General features: G+C 49.9%; 1 protein-coding gene across 4 annotated transcripts in view; it reads right to left on the bottom strand.

Moving 5' to 3' along the window:
- Positions 1-17218, bottom strand: part of DIP2C (DIP2 acetate--CoA ligase C (putative)) — a 438780-nt gene extending 421562 nt beyond the window's left edge. For 2 of the 4 annotated variants that reach the window (XM_037031860.1, XM_037031861.1), the window contains exon 1: positions 16960-17217. In XM_037031860.1, coding sequence (XP_036887755.1) covers positions 16960-17044 — 85 coding nt within the window. In that variant the 5' untranslated portion in view covers positions 17045-17217. Of the gene's footprint in view, positions 1-16959 lie in introns of all 4 variants that reach the window. The other 2 variants (XM_037031859.1, XM_037031862.1) reach the window with 2 other exon arrangements.
- Positions 17219-18606: the final 1388 nt, after the last annotated feature.

The following is an 18606-nucleotide window of genomic DNA, read 5'->3' as shown; positions in this document are numbered from 1 at the left end:
TCCAGCCTTCACTCAGTGCTTCTATGGTGCCTGCGCCTTCAAGGACTCCCAGTTCCCAAGGGAGGCAGACCTGTGGAGAAGGGGGACCATCACCACGGTGCGCACTGGCCGTGGGGGTGACGGAGCCCATCAGCTCCCAGCATTCCTCCCTTCCAAACAGGAAAAGTACACAAAATGTAACTCCGAATTTCAGTTTTCTTCAAACTGGCCTTCTAGGAACAATCATTATGTTAGTGCCTACTGGGAGAGCTGAACATAAAGCACAGGGCACCATTACCCACCCCCAGATGCCCACAACACCCGCGCGCAGAGCCAGTGAGTCAGGGCTAAACCGGAATTTCCTGACTCCTGCTGCTTTTCCACCCCAATACACTTGACAAAGGAATATATGATTAAACTTCAAATGAGTGGGAGAAGCCACTAGCTCCCAAAGGCTGGCCAGCTGCACTGGAATCGCCTGGGGACACCAAACCACCCCAGACTGTGATTCTGAAGGCAGGCTGGGGGACCAGGAATTGGTTTCCCAGGTGACTGCAATAAAGGGCCAGGTTTTTACATGTCTGGTAAGAAGAAACGGGTGGTAAAACAGAGCCAAGGTCTGGGTGGTGGCCCAAGTGTCTGCCCACATCTGCTCTAAGATGCAAGCACAACGACAGTGACAACTGAGCTGGCTTTCTGCAGGTGGCCACTGGGGATGTGTGCTAAGCCTCCCGCGCCCCACCGGCTGGGTCTGGACAGAGGGCTGAAAGCCGGGCGAATGTGCTTTCATGAAGTGCACAGTCAGGGCCATCACGCTCCCCAAGCCAACCAGGAGAGAGGACAGCCCCCAGGAGCCACCACAGCACCCCGCCTCAGACACAGCCCCTCTGAGGAGCACTGCACTCTCCTCGCTGGGAGCACACGGAGGGCTCAGCCCCCCGGGAAGAGTCCAGAAGAAAAAGTTAAGTGGAAAGGAGCACAGACTGTCTTGGTCATGGGAAGAAATGGGGAAAAATAAAAATAATTTGTTTGTAAGGACCAACCATTGTCTTGGTTTACACCACCACCATTTTCACTTTTATTTCGAAGGATTTTATGCCGTCAGTCACAATTTTCACTCTACTGCAATGCAAAAGCTCTTTGTTTAAAGATACGTATGGAAGCCCTGGCTAGTGTAGCTCAGTGGATTGAGCGCGGGCCTGCAAACCAAAGGATCACGGTTCAATTCCCAGTCAGGGCACATGCCTGGGTTGCAGGCCAGTTCCCAGCAGGGGACACACAAGAGGCAACCATACATTGATATTTCTCTCCCTCTCTCTCCCTCTCTCCTTCCCTTCCCTTCTAAAGATAAATAAATAAAATCTGAAAATAAATAAAGATATGTATGGAGATGTGTCAAGGGGGAGGGGGGAGGGAGGATGCCCTCAGCCCTGTGTCTCCCAAAGGGCTCCAGCCACAGTTTCTGGGCGTCTTCTGTGCACAGCCTGACTTCCTGCTTAGATTGTAATGTACAGTGTCCTGCAATAAGCAAGTTTCTCCCATGCGTGTGTGACAAAACGACGGCTCTGTGGCGTGAGGCAGGTGACTTACATCTGCACTGGGACCCACTTTGACTAGCCTCGGCTGATAAATATTCAGGCATTTAGGAAGACAGGGCCCAGCACGGAGCAGCAGAGTCCTCAGGCATGTGAGCCTCGGGGGTGGGCGAGAACGCGACAGAGGCGGTGGGGGATCCAGGCCAAGGCCCAGGGAAAGTTGGAGAGGAAAGATGGGCGGAAACGGGAGGGCAGTCAGAGGCTATGACCACTGTCACTGTCACGGTTCAGGGGTCCTCTGAGGAGAGGTTTCTAAGTCCCTCACTGCCCTTTCATCTAATAGGCTTAAAAATATTTGTCTATCCAATACTGCTAAGCTAAATGCCTCACCTGTCGGGCCAGCATTGCCCCTGCCAGCACTGGGTCCTCACTCTCACAAGGGACCCCTCGGCCACCTGACCTGCAAGGCAGGGGCTGCCCACAGACACGCACTCTGCTAACAGTACAGCAAAGCAGCAGCAACGCCACAAAAGAGACTCATTCTTTCCTAGAAAGAGGGAAACTTAAAACGCACAGCGTCCTCATCCTAACTAAAAGGCAGGCAGACAAAGGAGATGTTCTCTGATTTAAAAAAAATAGGTCTTTCAAGGATTTACAGGAACTAGTATAAAGGACACATGGACAACAACTAAAGGGGGTGGAAATGGGAGGAAGGTGGGGAGCACTGGGTGGGGGGCGAGCTGGGATGGGAGTAAAAGACAGAAAACTGTACTTGAACAACAATTAAACAAAAAAAAGAAAAAAATAGGTCTTTCTTCCACAGTCCAGACGACAGAAGGTTTTCACCCTCCTCATGGTCACAGCACATCCCGCTGCCCCCAGGTCACAGTGGCTGAGGAGAGAGTGCAGGAGGGGAGCTGGGGAGAGGGCTGCCTTCCAGGGGGGGGGGCGGGGGGGGGAGGCAGGACTTCCCCTGACACCTTCTCTGCGGATGACCCAGTGCCCCGGGGTGAGACAACCACCTCCCTGCACCCACTCAACTCATCACTGGTCGGGCACAGTCATCAGTGACCCACACCCACCCGGCAGGGAGGGTCTGAAGGTCCCGAAGTCCCAAGTGGTAGAAAGAAGAGGAAACTGGGGGTGAAGGTAAATGCAAGCTCCACAGGCGTCTGTTTGGAGGGGAGAGGCCAACGCACTGGGTGTGGGGGGAGGACAGAGCTCAGGGCAGAAGCCTCACAGGGTGCATGTCACCTCCAACACAGCCCAACACCCCCACACCGCTGCTTCATGACCTAAACCTTGCAGGACAGGAGGAGGGTGGTGTGGACCCCGCTCTGTGCACACACACAGCACACAGCACACACACACACAGAACACACACTGAAAACCTGAGGAGCAGACGCTCTGTATTAATGACACTCGCCCCCTGCCAGCCTCCCCTACCTCCCCTCCCCTCTCTCCTACCCTCCCCCCACCCTGGAGCACCTGCAAGGAAGCAAAACCTGCTGCAGAGAGAACAGCGGCGAGAGGAGACTGTTACCCGGCTCTGCCGCTGACTGGCGATCTTTGGCAAGTCCCTGCACCTTCTGCTTCCATATAGTTGCTCAAAAAGTGGAAATGCTAAATAAGATCACCTCCAAGGTTAGAGCCTCATATTCAGGGCTTCACTTTCTACTCTTTTACCACAGTGTCAAAGTTATAAGTCCACCCGCATACAGTCGCTGCACTGGATAGGACAGACGCAGAGATGAAAACAAAGGAAAGCCCCGATCACTCACACATGCCTCTGAAAACTACAAAAGACCCACATGCCATCGTCCTGTGAAGCTCAATGCCCCAGGCCCCACACCTCAGCCCACAGCCAGCCAGCCGGGGCACTAGGGTCCCACCCAGAACACAGGAGCCACAGACAGCCCTGCCTGGCCACACTGAGTGACGTGCCACCCCCATCACAGCGGGTCTCTGCCCCTCTGCAAAGGCCCAGGGCCCTGGCCACCCAGTGAGCACACTGAGCCCCCTCCGTCGCCCAGCCACTCCTTCCTCTAAACTCAGAGCTCTCCCTGCTGAGGCCGCTCATCTGGCACCGAATTCCACGTGCAGTCGTGGTGGGCGCTCCACAATAGTGTGTCTTTTCCATCTGTACGGAACTTCTCCACAGGCATGTGTCCCAGCTCCTTCTGGACTATAAAACCGACTGTCACCACTCCCACAGCATGGAATACAGAGCCTCACTCAAAAACGACTAATGAAATAAGTGCTTTAGGAAAGAAAAGACAGTCCAAAAGCTCTCACAAGGCAAAAGCAACCTCCACCTAACTTTGGAATCACACGGAATTGTTCTGATTTCACTCGGAGATAGGTGTGCACCTGCATACTTCCACCTGCATGCACACTAACACAGGGGTGGGCACATTCAGCTACTTACCCATCAACTCTCCCTAGAATTAAATAGTCAACAGCAGCCCTGGCTGGTGTGGCCCAGTGGGCAGAGTGCTGGCCTGTGCATCAAAGGGTCGCTGGTTCAATTCCCAGTCAGGGCACATGCTTGGGTTGCAGGCCAGGTCAGGTCCCTAGTGGGTGGCGCATGAGAAGCAACCACACATTGAGGTTTCTCTCCCTCTCTTTCTCCCTCCCTTCCCCTCTGTCTAAAATAAATAAATAAATTCTTTTAAAAAATAGTTAACAAACAATATGGCAAACCTATCCGATTTACATCCCCAGAGAGCTTTTCTATTGCTAGGGTAGTTTACTCCCTTAAAATGAGCAAATATCTCCTTTAGGTACCACGGAAATTCTAAGTATAAAACAGAAAACAGTGCAAGCACAGCTTGCAGGGTATGACAAAAGCCAGCTGCTTCAGTCAAAAGGTCATCCACATCCAAACCTAATGTGTTCTCATCTCAGCTGCTGTTCAGATTAAAGCATCTTTGTTATCTGCTCCATGAGGTGTAATAATACCATAATTGATTTTATATTTTATATCCACTTCAATATGAGGGGCTCCCAAAGGCCAGGATCCTCAGAGTCATGCACAGCAACAAAACAATCCACACTCAAATGCCAGGGAAGGGTGCTCATGTGGCAGTGTGGGACTTACTTACTTCCAGAGCTCTGTTTGACTGCCTTGCATGATGACACAGGTGTGCACAGCATACGCACCATGGGCTGGAGCGGTCGTGAGTAGGGCAAGGAAAAGGTAGCAAAACCACGCAGAAAAAGAGCTAAAACTGTCCACAGACCAGCCACAAAACAGGGGACACTTGGGCAACTGAACTTTGTTTAAGCTGTCTTGACCAATAGAAGAAGGCCTTTCCATAGTCATAAAAGACTCACAGCTGTCAGGAACCCCACACACGGGGCACCCAGGGTCTCGGAATTGGAAAGAAGAAAACAGAAGGAAGGAGGGAGTGAGAAGAAAAGAATACCAGAGAAACAGTGACGAAGAAGGAACTTAGAATTTAGAACAAAATGAAAAATGGAAATTAAATAGATGATTACGGCTATCATTTTATAAAAACCAAGAGTTAGTCTAAGTTATGAGTAACAATGTTAACGCTTTCTTCTCAGCCTCTGGTTGATCTTCTAGAATGCTCTATACTCTGAGTATAAATCAAGAAATAAGATTAATTCACAACACAGTGTAATGGTCCAGCTACAGGTAACCAAATTAATACAATCCACTGCAAGTTGAACTGTATCTTTCTTGAAAATCGGATTGTTATGCAAACAAGGAGCATCTTTAGATTTAAAATACTTAAACTGGAAAATGGTATTGTTTCCATTAATTCTGACAACCGTGGCCCTAGCTAGTCCAACGCAAAGGCTTTCCCAACCCCCAGAACAGGTGCAACCAAAAATATGCAAAATGATCTGATGACAGAATTTAATACTCCATGTTTTCTGTTTAACTGCTCTTCCAGGATGTGGGGAAACACTCACTCCACTTTCCCAACAAAGTTCATGGTAAATGCAGAGCACACAAAGCCATCTTTGTTCTGGGGTCTGTTTACTGACTGTAACGGAAAAAGTCCTCGAGGTTCCCGATGCGGGACCATCTGTCTTTACTGGTGAGCAGCGACGTGCTTTCTGACTGAGGGCATGGGAAGTTGCCCTGCCCAAAAGCAACATTCAGAAGGCCCACATGGTAGGGAAAGACGTCACACATGAATACACACATTAATAATTCTCAACTTGGATATGTGGATTAAAGAGTCTAATGCCAACATGGATAATCAGGACACAGGGAGGGTACAGACTTCTGAGAACACCGGTGGATGTTCTAGAATATTCTAGAGACAATATCCAAGGATGGCTCATGTCACACAAAAATCTCTCTTATCCATCTTAAAAGCAGTCATTCCTGCCAATATTTATCTGGATTAAGATTTCTTAAACCAACTGAAAGGAAAGAAGCTATCAGATCTGTCCCAGCAAGATTCTCTAGTCGCCAGATTATTTTCACAATTATAAGTAATCACTAAATTGCTTCCCCTCAAGGATCTAAAAATAGTAATAGGACAACAACAGATAGCCACAATCCGAACAACTTTATTAAACAGATTATGGTTATGAAAATAGAGGATCTTTTTTATCCCCTGCAGGGAGACTACAGGTTCCCAAGCTGTCCTTTTCAGGACCTGGGAAGGCAGACTATGGAGACCACACCCGGTTCAGCCACCCCACCGAGGTCAAGCAAGGGTCGCACTCAAGTGAGCGGCCATTCTGCTGGTGGGGGAGCCATGCCTGCAATTTGTAAAAAATTCAGCATCTGTGAAGTGCAACAAAACAAGGTGTGCCAGTACCAGTAATGTCTGGTAATTAAGTTGATTGCTATATCGGGTGGAAAAATATATCATTTAAAGTATATGAAAGTAAATATATAAAAAGAAAATTCACATATGCCCTGAAATTTGCCATCTTTTTTTTACAATTTTATTTATTTATTTGTTTTGTTTTGTTTTTAGAGAGAGAGGAGAAGGGAGGAATAAATAGAGGAAGAGAAACATTGATGTGTGAGAGATAACCAATCTGCTGCCTCTCGCATGGCCTCAAACAGGGAACTGGCCAGCAACCCTGGCATGTGCCCTGACCGGGAACAGAACCAGCAAACCTTCGATTTGCAGGCCACCACTCCATCCACTGAGCCACACCATCCAGGGCAAAAGTTGCCATCTTTCAGAAATTCGATCTCCTACTCTGGACATGCCTAACTTAGGGCACACGAGTGGGCCTCCCCCTGGGAGAGCTATCACGTGAAAAGCAGGAGGCAGCAGCCCAGAAAGAGCTCCGAGGGCAACGCGGACTACTGGGACCTACGCTTGTCTTGTGGCCTGGACAAGCTCTCTGAACACTTTCCTTTTTTATGAGACGAATGTAGTTTCACTCAGGTTATAAGTGCTAAAAGGTAATATAATGTAATACTTTTAGTGCAACGCAGGGAATAATTAGTGAGCGGTCGCTACGAATATATGTAAGCATCCTCCACCATGATAGAGAGAACAGACTTTATTCACACCAAAAGATGCTTACTTTCAACATCTGATTCAAAAGTCCACATCATGCACCTGGACAGACACAACGCCCTGGGGACCGAGGGGAGCACAGGTCACATGCATGAGACATGGGCCCGTCCCCTGCAGGAACCAGAGAAGATCCGGATGGGCACCTCGCGTGGCATACAAGCACTCCGCGACGAACTAAAAACTGACCCCCCGAGAGTGACAGGTGGCTGCTTGAACATGATCACCATCAACCTGGCTGGTCCAGTGGGGAAGCTTTGGGAGAGGTCACCCTTTCCTGGGAGAGATGCCACAGAGGTTATTCCTGGAACCTCATTTAGAATACGTTTCCCAGAAACAACACAACCCAGAATTAACAGCATTGTCTCTTGACCAAACCCATTAAGATTTCTGATAAAACCATACCATAGGCAGCCTCCTGATTCTAAAGGATGATATCCAGAAAAGTTAACCCAAGGTGTTGCATGTCTTCTGCTTATCTTCCATGGTTAACATAGGAAAGGGTAAAGCACACAGAAAAGGTGAGGTTGTACGGTGAACCCCCATGAACCCACCCCTAGAACACAGATTAGACTTTAAATGCAAAGTTCCAGAGGCAGCCAGCTAAGAAAATGTGCAGCATGAGCCTCCGCCCCATCACAACCAAGCAGAAAGAAAATGTCAGCGTTCTCCTCACTGACTTGCTGCTCAAGCTGGGGAGAGCCTGCTGAGGAGGGGGCTGCCCACTGCTTCCCCTCCCGCGAGCACCCACAGCTGCTATCAAGCTCCTTTCGAGGGTCTCCCAAGAGAGGCCTGGACCCCCAATCACTGATCCAAAGGGAACGCACCTCGCCACAGCCCCACAGTCTGCCAGCCCACTCAGCACACTGGCCACGTGTCAGGAAACCAAGGTTCTAATGCCCATGGTGGCTTTCTGACCATTTGCAATTCAGCCTGCTCTCCTTGTCTATAAGAAAGAAGAAAACATCATTTCCTTAGAAAATACTGTTAAAAGAGTAAAAAAGATCAGCATGAAAGCAGTTGAAATATACAAGGCATCATGCGATTATAAGGTTCATTTCACATCTTGGTTTCACAGAACGCTAGTGTTCCAAATATCAGTCCCCATCCCACATCGTCTTCAAGGATACATCACAGATATCAAACTGCCCTGGGGTCTCACTGCTACAGCCAGCCCCGTGAGCTTCCTGCTGCCGCCGCCGCTGCTGCTGCGGTGGCTGCCCACACTCCTTCCCCAGGGCCTTGCTCTTCTGTATCTTCTACCGTCACAGGACACACTTTCTGAAAGGCCCTGTTTTACTCACGCCCTTTCTATCAAGAGCAGATTTCACCCACAGTCCTATGTGTGTCAAATGCTAAACCCAATAAGTCATCAGGGAAACAAGCAAAGTCAAGGCTACTTCCTTCCTGTGTCCAGGGCCAGACCTTCCTAAGAACGGGGAATTCTAAAATACCAACAGGTATTATAAATCTCTTCGTAGTAGGAGATCTAAATAATAACTCGTCACCATCTCAGGGGGCAGGGAAGAGAAAAACAAACTCTACTTCCTTTCACACTGATCTGGGCACAGGTAACTAAGTGAGAACGCACGCTCAAAGGCCGACTCCAGTTGCAGCAGCCAAAGAGCCCCAGGTGCGGTCTCTCACTTGGCCTTCAGCCTCCGTGCCAGGGCAGCCAACCTCGGCAGAGGGTGCCCAGCCAACCCGGTAAGATTACCTTCACAGGAACTGGGCACCAGGAAGAAGTAAAACCTACCCCCACAGCGGGTCCTACTTTTCCAGAAGTGACATGACAGCACCGCACAGTGGGACTTGGGGGCAGAGGGGGCCGTGACAATGCGCATTAGTAACACTCATCACAAAGTGTCAACCCTGGTGAGTTGATACGTTATTTCCTTGGCTTTAAATGGGCGCATATTAATGACTTAAGTTTAAGGGAATCACACCTTTGCTTAAAAAGCTCCTTAAAGATTACTGTATATTAAAACTCAGCAGCTTTTAAGCATCCATTATATTTGCCCACATAAATAAGAACAAAAGATGTTTCTGAAGCCTGCTAATGCTCACTGAAGAGCATGGCATGAAGTCCAGCTCCACCTTATTACTTCGTGTTACTCTGAAATAGTCTGTCATTATACATGACCGAGGCCATCACTTCTGCAATGCGGTTACATTCACAAGGGGGCGGGGGGGAGGGCTTAAAACTCTATCTCTGGTCTTCATTTTAAAAGAAGAAGTTTATGAGAGTCAGTCCCACTCACAATCACAAACCCAAAGAAGCTCAACCCTGGAGACTGCCAGGAGGATCTTGAGGATAAAGCCCCAGGACCTCCCAGATGTCTGGCAAGTCAGGGAACAGGGCCTCGGGCCACACGGGCCACACGGCCAGAGCCAGTCCCGCCCGAGCCAGTCCCGCCCGAGCCAGTCCCGGCCCAACTCCACAAAACCACTGCAGGAGGCTGCGGGTGGGAGGGGTCTGGCCTCGGGCTCCGGTCATTCCACCTGTGTGGGCCATCAGCTGACACCCACGTGCTCCATCACCAGACTCGAGGAGAAGAGATGTCAGCTTAGTCTCTGCACACGTGTCCAGGAGGCAGCCGTCTAGGAGTCACAGCTGGCAGAGTTCCGTGCTTCCTCGTCCGTTAGCAGAGAGGAGGGGGCCTGCAGCAGGAGATCTTTCAGCTCCTTCAGCAAGCTTCAGGAACGAGGCTCAGGAGGCCTGAATGCGGTCTGGGGGAAAACCTAAGAGGACATCCTTCCCAGATACAGCTGGACTAGAACCTAAGCAAGAACATCATTCTCCTACTTCTCTCTTGAAAAATAAAGGAGCTTTAAAAAAAAAAAAGGTGGACTGGGGAGGGGGCGCTTACAGGTAGGTGTATTGACTCAAAGAGGCCACAGGAAGAAACAAGTTTTGTCTTTCAAAAAAATTTTTTCAAGGCATCACAGCTCTGAAATGATTCCAGTACAGGGTGAGTGGCCAAGCAACGGTTAAGAAGTGCATGCTCTCAGCAGAAGTGAGTGCTTCCCACACCCTGCCTGCACTTTGGAAGGACTCCTCCTCCCACTTCCTTTCTCCTAGGGCCACTCTTACAGTCACTGTGACCCCAAATCCTGAGAAGAAACTGGGGCGAGGGGAGTGTCAGGAGCAGGAAAAACAAGGAGCTCATCCCAGCACCTGGGAGGAAAAGAGCAGAAGTGGTTATTTACCAGGCAAACACTGGGACGCTCGCTGCCTCTCTAGTTAGTCCCTGTGATGACCCTGCAGGGAGGGTTATTCACCCATGTGACAGCTGAGGAAACTGAGGCTGTGAGGGACAAGCTATCTCACCAAGACAGTGCTGTGAGTGGTGGGACCCAAGAGAGGGCACCAGACGCACTCTCTGACGTAGGAAGAGGACTTTTCAGAGGAGCAGACCTTTGGCCCAGAGAAATCTCAATATCCTCCCACAAATTCCTGCCAATAGAAATTAGAAAAACACAGAGATGGTCAAGAAGCACAGAAGAAGGTCACCCACCACGAGTCAAAAATGTATTTCTGTGCTTAAATTCCCAGGGTAATATAATCCAGCCCCCTCAAATGGATGGTTCCTAGGTAAAGCTGTCCTTCCTAAACCGTTGGGCTAACTAAAAGATTTCATCTGTTCCTTTCCTTTGATAATATCAGGCTTTGCAACTGCTCTTAGACATACTTGACATCCTTATATGATGACTTACAAGCTACATTTTGTCAGCATGTGGGTAACGGTAACACTGCCAAACTGGCCACGCTCTACTTGCATTTCTTTACTCATAAAGACACAGAAACTTCCAGTAAGGATAATTAATAACACAGTTTCCATTTCCGTTTTCGTTTCAGGTAAACTGGCCTATTGCCCAGCAAGCATCTCTTAAAACTTCCTTAGAAGATGGTCAGGGTAGATCCACGCTGTCTTCATCTTTATGGGGAAGTGAATCTCAGCGTGGTGAGAAACAGGAAGAGGGAATAGAACAGAAATTTAGCCCTAGCTGGTGTGGGTCAGTGGGTTGATCCCAGCTTGCAAACTAGAGGTTCGCCAGTTCCATTCCCAGTCAGGGCACATGCCTGGGTTGTGAGTCAGGTCCCCATTTGGGTGCATGCGAGAGGCAACTGATTGATGTATCTCTCACACACAGATGTCTCTCTCCCTTTCTTTCTCCCTCCCTTTCCCTCTCTCTAAAAATAAATAAATAAAGTCCTAAAGAAAAAATAAAGAACTCTCTCAATTTGTAATTTACACAGCAGGCTGTCCACTTTACTATGCAAAATATCAAAAGAATATTTTTTAAAAAAGAATCCTTCTTCCCCCAAGAAAAGACTGCTTGCTGTAATTTCGACTTTTACAACTTAGTACCTCAGCATTCTCCTACTCCCTTTGTTTCAGGGCTTATTACAATGAACACCCCAATCACGTCCTGAAGACAGAGGGCAGTATCCATATGCTCAGAAGTCAGGGACCCCATTCCTTATCACCCTGGCTCCTGTACCCCACCCCACCCTGGCTGGGACCCCTAGCTCGCCTCTCCTCTCTAACAGCCATATTTGTTATCATCACAAAAAAAAACTGATGAAATTACTTCCTTTGAGACATGACAAGTTTTCACCCTCTTAGCAGAAAGAATAGAGCACTGGCAACCACAGTAGGTAACCCCTGCATGGGGCACCAAAAAGATAAAAGACAGCAACCTTGCAAGTAGAGGCGTGCAGAGGAAGAAACTAGGGGTGGGAAGAGCACCATGGGGGGGGGGGGGGGGGGGGGTGGGAATGNAACAAGTAAGAGGCGGGGGGGGGGGGGAAGTGGCCAGAAAACCAAACACATCAGCTGAGGTGCCGTCCACGTTACAGCTGATGACACATCCCTGATTCCCAGGATGAATACTGATGCGCAAAACTAAATCAAGTCACTGCACCAAGAATTTGCTTTTTTTAAAGGTGCCTGAGTAATTATGAGAACTAGAAATGATCTGAATAATATGACTAGGATTTGAACTGGTGAGTCAGCCCATGCGCACAGCATCAAACCAAAGATGATCCAGTACCTTTTCTCTGCAATTCAGAAGAATGCTACAACTCATCCCCTAAATCACTGTTTTTTAAAAAAATCGGCTCTAAAAAAAGAGACAACCATTTGAAAAGGCCGGGAGGAGGAAGACAAGAAGTGACTCATAACTCCAACAGCTTGTAGCCTCAAACCATAACAAGAATATAAACCCGTGGGCCTCGTCTGAAACAAAATCGAGCTGTTGTTTGGGCTCTAACCCCTTGAGGTAAGGATCTAAGGACCACAGCACTGCAAACATCTTACAAGCACTTGGGACAAGGTTACATATCTATGCCTTCAATGTGTGTGTGGTTACTCCCATAGCTTCCTAGCTATGAATTTGACATCTACAGTCATGGAGAAAAGACCATCCAAACGTAACAATTTTCATAACTCTGAAGAACTCTTAGAAGTCAAGTCCACCCACTTCAAATCCCACACATATCAATGCTGCTGTGTTGGAAATATTTTTTAGTGCAGGGAACAATATTTAACATTCAGCACGAGTATTTCATTTCATTCACTGTGATACCTATGGCTCTGTGTGACAATTCTGAGAAGGATGTACAAAGCAAACCAACTCTGCAAACCATCCTGAGATCCGACTCCAGAGGGAGATGGACCACCACAGCCTCCACTTCCCTGAATCTGCCCACCCCTCCCTTCCTCCTCCCCCACTTACAAGAAGTCATCAATGCGACTGGGGGGCAAGGCGGGGAGACAACGTTTTTCACACATTTGTTTTCCAGAGTCAACCGTTTCCTTTCCATGAGGAGCATGTACACAAAGTCTGGGTGGCATTAGAGGCAGCTGGGCCTTTGCTTACTTACTGACTTTGTGAGGTTGTCCTAAGATTTAAGTTCCAGCAGAGCTTTTAGCTCTGTAGCAACAGGGACCTCCAAGAACAGCATCAGGGCCGGAGAGAACACGAGTTCAAAACCATGCAGGACAGAACAGGAGTTTGAGCAAAGCGTATTTGTTATCTGGGACCAGTAGCCCTGAAAATGCCACTCGTAAGTCCACAAACCTTCCAAACGCCGTCTCGTCCCGATTCCACTCTTTGGTGATGGGAACATGCAAGCTGCTTATGGTTTGCTCATCTGCAATTTTTAAAAAGTTACTGGCTCCTTGACCAACACAAGGGGCTGACATTTAAGTCAGCATTCACCTCCTTCATCAAACAGGCTTCACACTTACTAAGAAAATATTAAGTTGGATTCTATGATGAAATAAAACTAACAGTTTAAGAAAATCTGGTATACTAATTAGCAAAGCAAAGCCCGAACTGAGTAACCCCCGTAAGCAGAAGTTAGGAAGTAAGTAGGCATACCAACAACTCGAAAGCCACAAAGGGTTTGACATGGTGTATATTTTTTAAAGACATCTCTTCTGCAAACACCAAATGAGTTTCACAGGCTACATCACAAGGCAATTTCCTTAGTTCCACCAAAACAAGAATCCAGCCTCACCCGAAAGAATGGGGAGAGTGCCTTCTGCAGTTGCAAGTCCAGTGTACGCACAGCCCCAGGAACAAGCTCCCGTTCAGAGACACTCACCGCTGCATCCCATTCAATACATGAATTTCTTTAAAAATAAGACACGAGCCTGTCTTTATTGAGAAGTTTTCTGTTTCCTCTCTACTTTGATTGGTATTTCCATTTAAAGTGTTTCCTGAAGCCAAACGTTTACTCATTATTATTGAAATTATGTGGGTACCCTGTTAATGCCAAGAAGAAAAATGCAGGATCCTGAAAGGCAAGAGAGGGGAAGAAAAAAAATTATCTAGGAAAAGGAGTGCCTGCCACTCCACTTGGCTTCCCACAGCAGCCAGCTCACTGGCTGGCTTCCTCCCCGACTCACATTCAGTCCCAACGATTTGAGCAGACTCACAACCCCTGGCCGCACAGCAATGAGTGGAGCTGCTGGTGCCCACGTCTCCCCAGAAGGCTCCGGTTCACTGCTGACGAGGCTGTTCTACGGGACAGATGCTGGCTTTCCCCAGTGAGGGGAGCACTGGGCAGTAACAGCAGAAAGATACAAGGATGCAACTAGGGGAGCAGGGAAGTAAAAACCTGGGTTCTGCAGACAAAAGCCCAATAAAATATAATATTAGCATCTAAAACAACACCCATCAGACAGTGCAAATCAAAACAGGACCACTGTCTACAAATCCAGATAACAGGCAACGGTTAATGACTGGCAGGCCAACTGTAACTTCGAGAGACCAGTCCACTGCTTTTCCAACCTATGCTGTGTACTTAAAATGGAACTGTTTTATGCCGTCCTCCTCTGTAGGAACTGAGCACCGAAAATTCCACATATGCTTCCACAATATTTTCTGATATTTCCTTAAAATAATGAGACTAATTTGAAGAATCCTCTCCCCACGAATCTTGATTAAAGAGAAAATGTGAAAGCAATACAAGTAATTCATCACCAAGAGCTGTTTTAACTCTTCCCTTTGAAAGTGGCTATGCTGGGGCATTTTTTAAGTTCCAAAATGTGAAGAGACACAGGGATTTCTGATCCTGCTATTCTTTGGTTTCTTTTAAGCAACACTGGAAAACAAGTTGGTCCATCTAATTTAAGCCAGTAAAACCATTCTACAGTGGTTACAAGACCTGAAATTCCAAATGACCTTAAAGAGCAACTCTATCAACTCAGCAGGAACAAAGCAAGTCAAAGTGAGGAGGGGATGGGGGACAGCAGGGAGGGGGGAACAGCAGGGAGGATGCACCAGCCCATACCACAACCCTCTGATTCCTTTATTCTTCAGTGTTCAGGCTAGGTCTAACAAGGTGTACACAGAAAGAAAAACAATAATGGGCTTCCTGCATGCAAACACACACATCCCTTTCTCTGTCCAGACACTCAATAAGAAATTCATTAAGCCCTTTAAAAAAATCTGCACAGAGCATGGGGCTGAGCACACATTGGTNAGGGAGGGGGGGACAGCAGGGAGGATGCACCAGCCCATACCACAACCCTCTGATTCCTTTATTCTTCAGTGTTCAGGCTAGGTCTAGCAAGGTGTACACAGAAAGAAAAACAATAATGGGCTTCCTGCATGCAAACACACACATCCCTTTCTCTGTCCAGACACTCAATAAGAAATTCATTAAGCCCTTTAAAAAAATCTGCACAGAGCATGGGGCTGATCACACATTGGTCCAAAGTGGTTTTGCCATCCTCTGGGCGGTGGGAACATATCACTCACCCTCCAAGAGCAACAGTTGGTGATAGATGAGTGTCATCTAACAGGTGAGTGCACCCCAAGTATGTTTGTGTGATCGTGACCACTCCCAGCACAGCAGGGGGCCAGGACACACATTTGAGGCACTGTCCCAGACTCAGAGAAGCAAATGTGACCTGATTTCCAGGCTGACAGGGGAAGGTGAGCAGGGCTGTGGAGTTTGGATGGCTCCCACTTTGCTGACACAGGTGGGGTGTTGACACTTAACCTTCGGACGAGGCAGACATAGCAGAAGTGCTTGTTGGGAGAGAATGCATGAGTGACGGGTGCTGTGAATCACACAACAGTGGTGCAGATGAGAAACTAGAGCTCTGAGGGGCTGGTGAGTGACGGAGAAAACCCATCTGAACATTGACAAAATCAAAGAACTCCCACAAATGTTTTCTAATACAGACTTCATCCCTTCAAGCACTGTCCAGAGCACATAATTATCCACCAGTGTAAACCTCAATAGTGTTCCCGGGTGGACTCACCCTGTATGGCCTGCCTCTGGGCCCCCTGGGGTACTAGCAAAGCCCCCACATCTTCAGCCAGGTAAAACAGTGTCTGCTCAGAACAGAGCCCAGGAAGTAGCTTCCTTCTCTGGATACGGGACTGTCTAATATTACAAAACATTGGGACGTCCTGCAGAACTCCAGATTTGAAAAAGAGAAATAGCCTGTGGACATCCCAAAAGGCAGCTAACATTACACCTCAGTCCTCTGGTTTATTCCTTTCTGCGCCCTGCAAGTGTTAAAAGGAAGACATAAAGTCAACATCGGCTCCTCCCTGCTGATGAAATTGGCACGAATGAATTTACTTTCTGGCTGCCCGCCCTCACAAAACCGTTACACACACACACACACACACACACACTCAAAGTTCACCACGCTGCACTGCTCCAAATATAAATCCGAGACCAGCCGGCCCCTCCCCTCCCCACCACAGCCTGTTAGTGGCCTTTCGAAGATGAGCCAGGTGAATACTAAATATATATTAAATATTAACATTTTAGAACTTTAGTGGCTTTTTAAGACATAGCAAAACCCGATCTAAACTTATGACAGTTGAGCACATGATCCCACCATTAAGAGCAAATAAGAAACCGTACGGAACACTCCATGAAATCACAGCTGCAAATCTGTCACCAATTCCAAATCCGAGGGATGAGCGCGAGGCAAGGAACCTGGCCTGAAGGAGGAGGTTGGAGACTCTCCCACCCTTCGCATCACAACACACACGAACAATAGTAGCACTACCTTCCCCAGCAGGACAGGCCGTTGGAAAACCATGATGCCTCGCACATCGGTGATCAAACCCTCAAGTCCAACGACAAGTTTCGCATTAGAACAAGGCCAGAACACCGCAGGCCGAGCGGCGCGAAGACGTCCCCAGCCTGGGCCGCGGGGGCAGAGCGCGGACGCGCACAAGGACACGGGCCCGCCAGGCCGGCCGCTCCATCCCGCGCCCCAGGCCCCGCCGCAGCGCAGCCGGGCGGCGACACGCACTGGCCCAGGTGAGGGCAGCGACACGCACCGCAGGGACCCCACTCCCCAGGGACCACGCGCCCTCCCACCCGCCCGCAGCGGCCTCCCGGAGACAGCGCGGCGCGGCCCGACCGGGCCTGTTACCTTCCGACAGCTCCAGCTCCAGCTCGGCCAGCCGCGCCCGCACCTCCAGCGGCAGCGCCATACCCTCCAGGCTGCGGTCCGCCATCGCGCCGCGCCCGCCTCTTTGTTCCAGGCCGCGGCTTGGCCGCTCCTGCGATCCCTGACCCGCACCGAGCGGCGGCACCGGCGGGCAGCGCTCCTCCTCCGGCACCTCCTACGCGCGGCCCCGCCAGGCGGCTTCGCGCCCGCGCCCCCGCGTTCCCGCGCGCCCCCGGCCCGGCGCGGTCCCGCCGCTGCTCCGGGTGCTCCGTTCCGCCGGGTGCTCCGTGGTGCGCGCCGCTGCGAGAGCGCAAACAGGGCGGGAGCTGCAGAGCGGGGACGCGCACCCGGGACAGGGGCGGCGGGGGGGCGGGGAGACGAGGATCTAGTGACGGGGGCGCGCACCAGCAAGAACGCTGAGGGCGGGAGCTTGTGGGGTGCGCTAGGGGATCTGGGGGTGGCAGGGTGAGAATGGTGTGCAACACGGGGGCGCGCGCCAGAATAGGGGCGCGCGCCGGGATGGCGACGCGCACCAGGGCGGGGACGGGCGGGCCAGCGCAGCGCGCGCTCCCAGGGCGCACGCACCGGCCTCGCCGGCCCTGCCGGCCCTCCCTGCCCCGCCCAGCCCTCGCCTCCCTCTGGTTCGAAGGAAAGAAATACCTGCTGGAGACGGCCTTAACGCGCAGGTTGAAACTTCAAGTATTCTGGGTCTTCGAGGGCTAAATTTGTGTGTGTGTGAATAGTTTTTTACGGGGAGAGGGGGGCGGGGACAGCTTGGGCCATGGAGCGAGTACCCGGGATGGAAGTTCCTAACTCTGATTGCAGAATCCACCAGCCTGTGCTCTAGGATATAATCAGTGCGTCTGCCTGGCCTTGTTCCTCACCCGAGAAAAGGAGGCTGGAAGAGAGGTGGAGTCAGCTACTGTCCACATCTCTGTCAGCCTAAAAGGTCGTGGCCAGTTTGCACAGCCCCCAGCATCCACCTTTCATAGTCTGGGGGCTCCTGTCGTCCTCAGCTAGTCCTCTTCCCCACGCCCTTGCCCTGACCGCCCAGGATATACAGTCCTTTTTTCTTCCTACCGACCGCGTTATCAACAGCATCTCTGAGGAGATTACCAGATGTGTGCCTCTGGGCCTGACCGTTTGGGGGAGGTTATCTCATGCCTACAACTGTCCAACTGCATCACCTCAGCAAGATACCCTGATACCCCGAACTCACAAACCCAAGATTCAGCCAGCACCTTCTCCTGACTTCTAACTACTTGCACCAGTTTCCTAATTCTCCAGGACAGAGAGAGTTGCCGGAGACTCTTGCCTTCCTCTGCCTTCCTCTGCCTTTTCCTGCCTTCCCAATCCTCCCTGGGCTGTCAAAGTCTTGTCACCTGACCTCATTTTCATTCCTGTAACCACTCTTTCCAGTTCAGCCTGTGCGCATGCCTGGAGCATTCCAAGGAACTCCTGGTCGTTTTCCCACCGGCTACTTAACCCTGAAGAGCAGACAACGCCCAGAAGCTCTGTAGCGTTCTTTCCCCTTTCCTAAGTAGGCAATTGTTCTTACCACACTTGCTTAGCTGGAGACACCAGACCCTCCACCGCCCGGCATCAAACTGCAGCCCCACCCCATCTCCC

Source organism: Sturnira hondurensis, unplaced genomic scaffold (genome assembly GCF_014824575.4).
Source record: "Sturnira hondurensis isolate 20B ecotype Veracruz unplaced genomic scaffold, ASM1482457v3 Scaffold0021214, whole genome shotgun sequence".
Taxonomy (NCBI): Eukaryota; Metazoa; Chordata; class Mammalia; order Chiroptera; family Phyllostomidae; genus Sturnira; species Sturnira hondurensis.
Note: the sequence above shows the minus strand (reverse complement) of the source record. Positions and strands in the feature narration are given on the sequence as shown.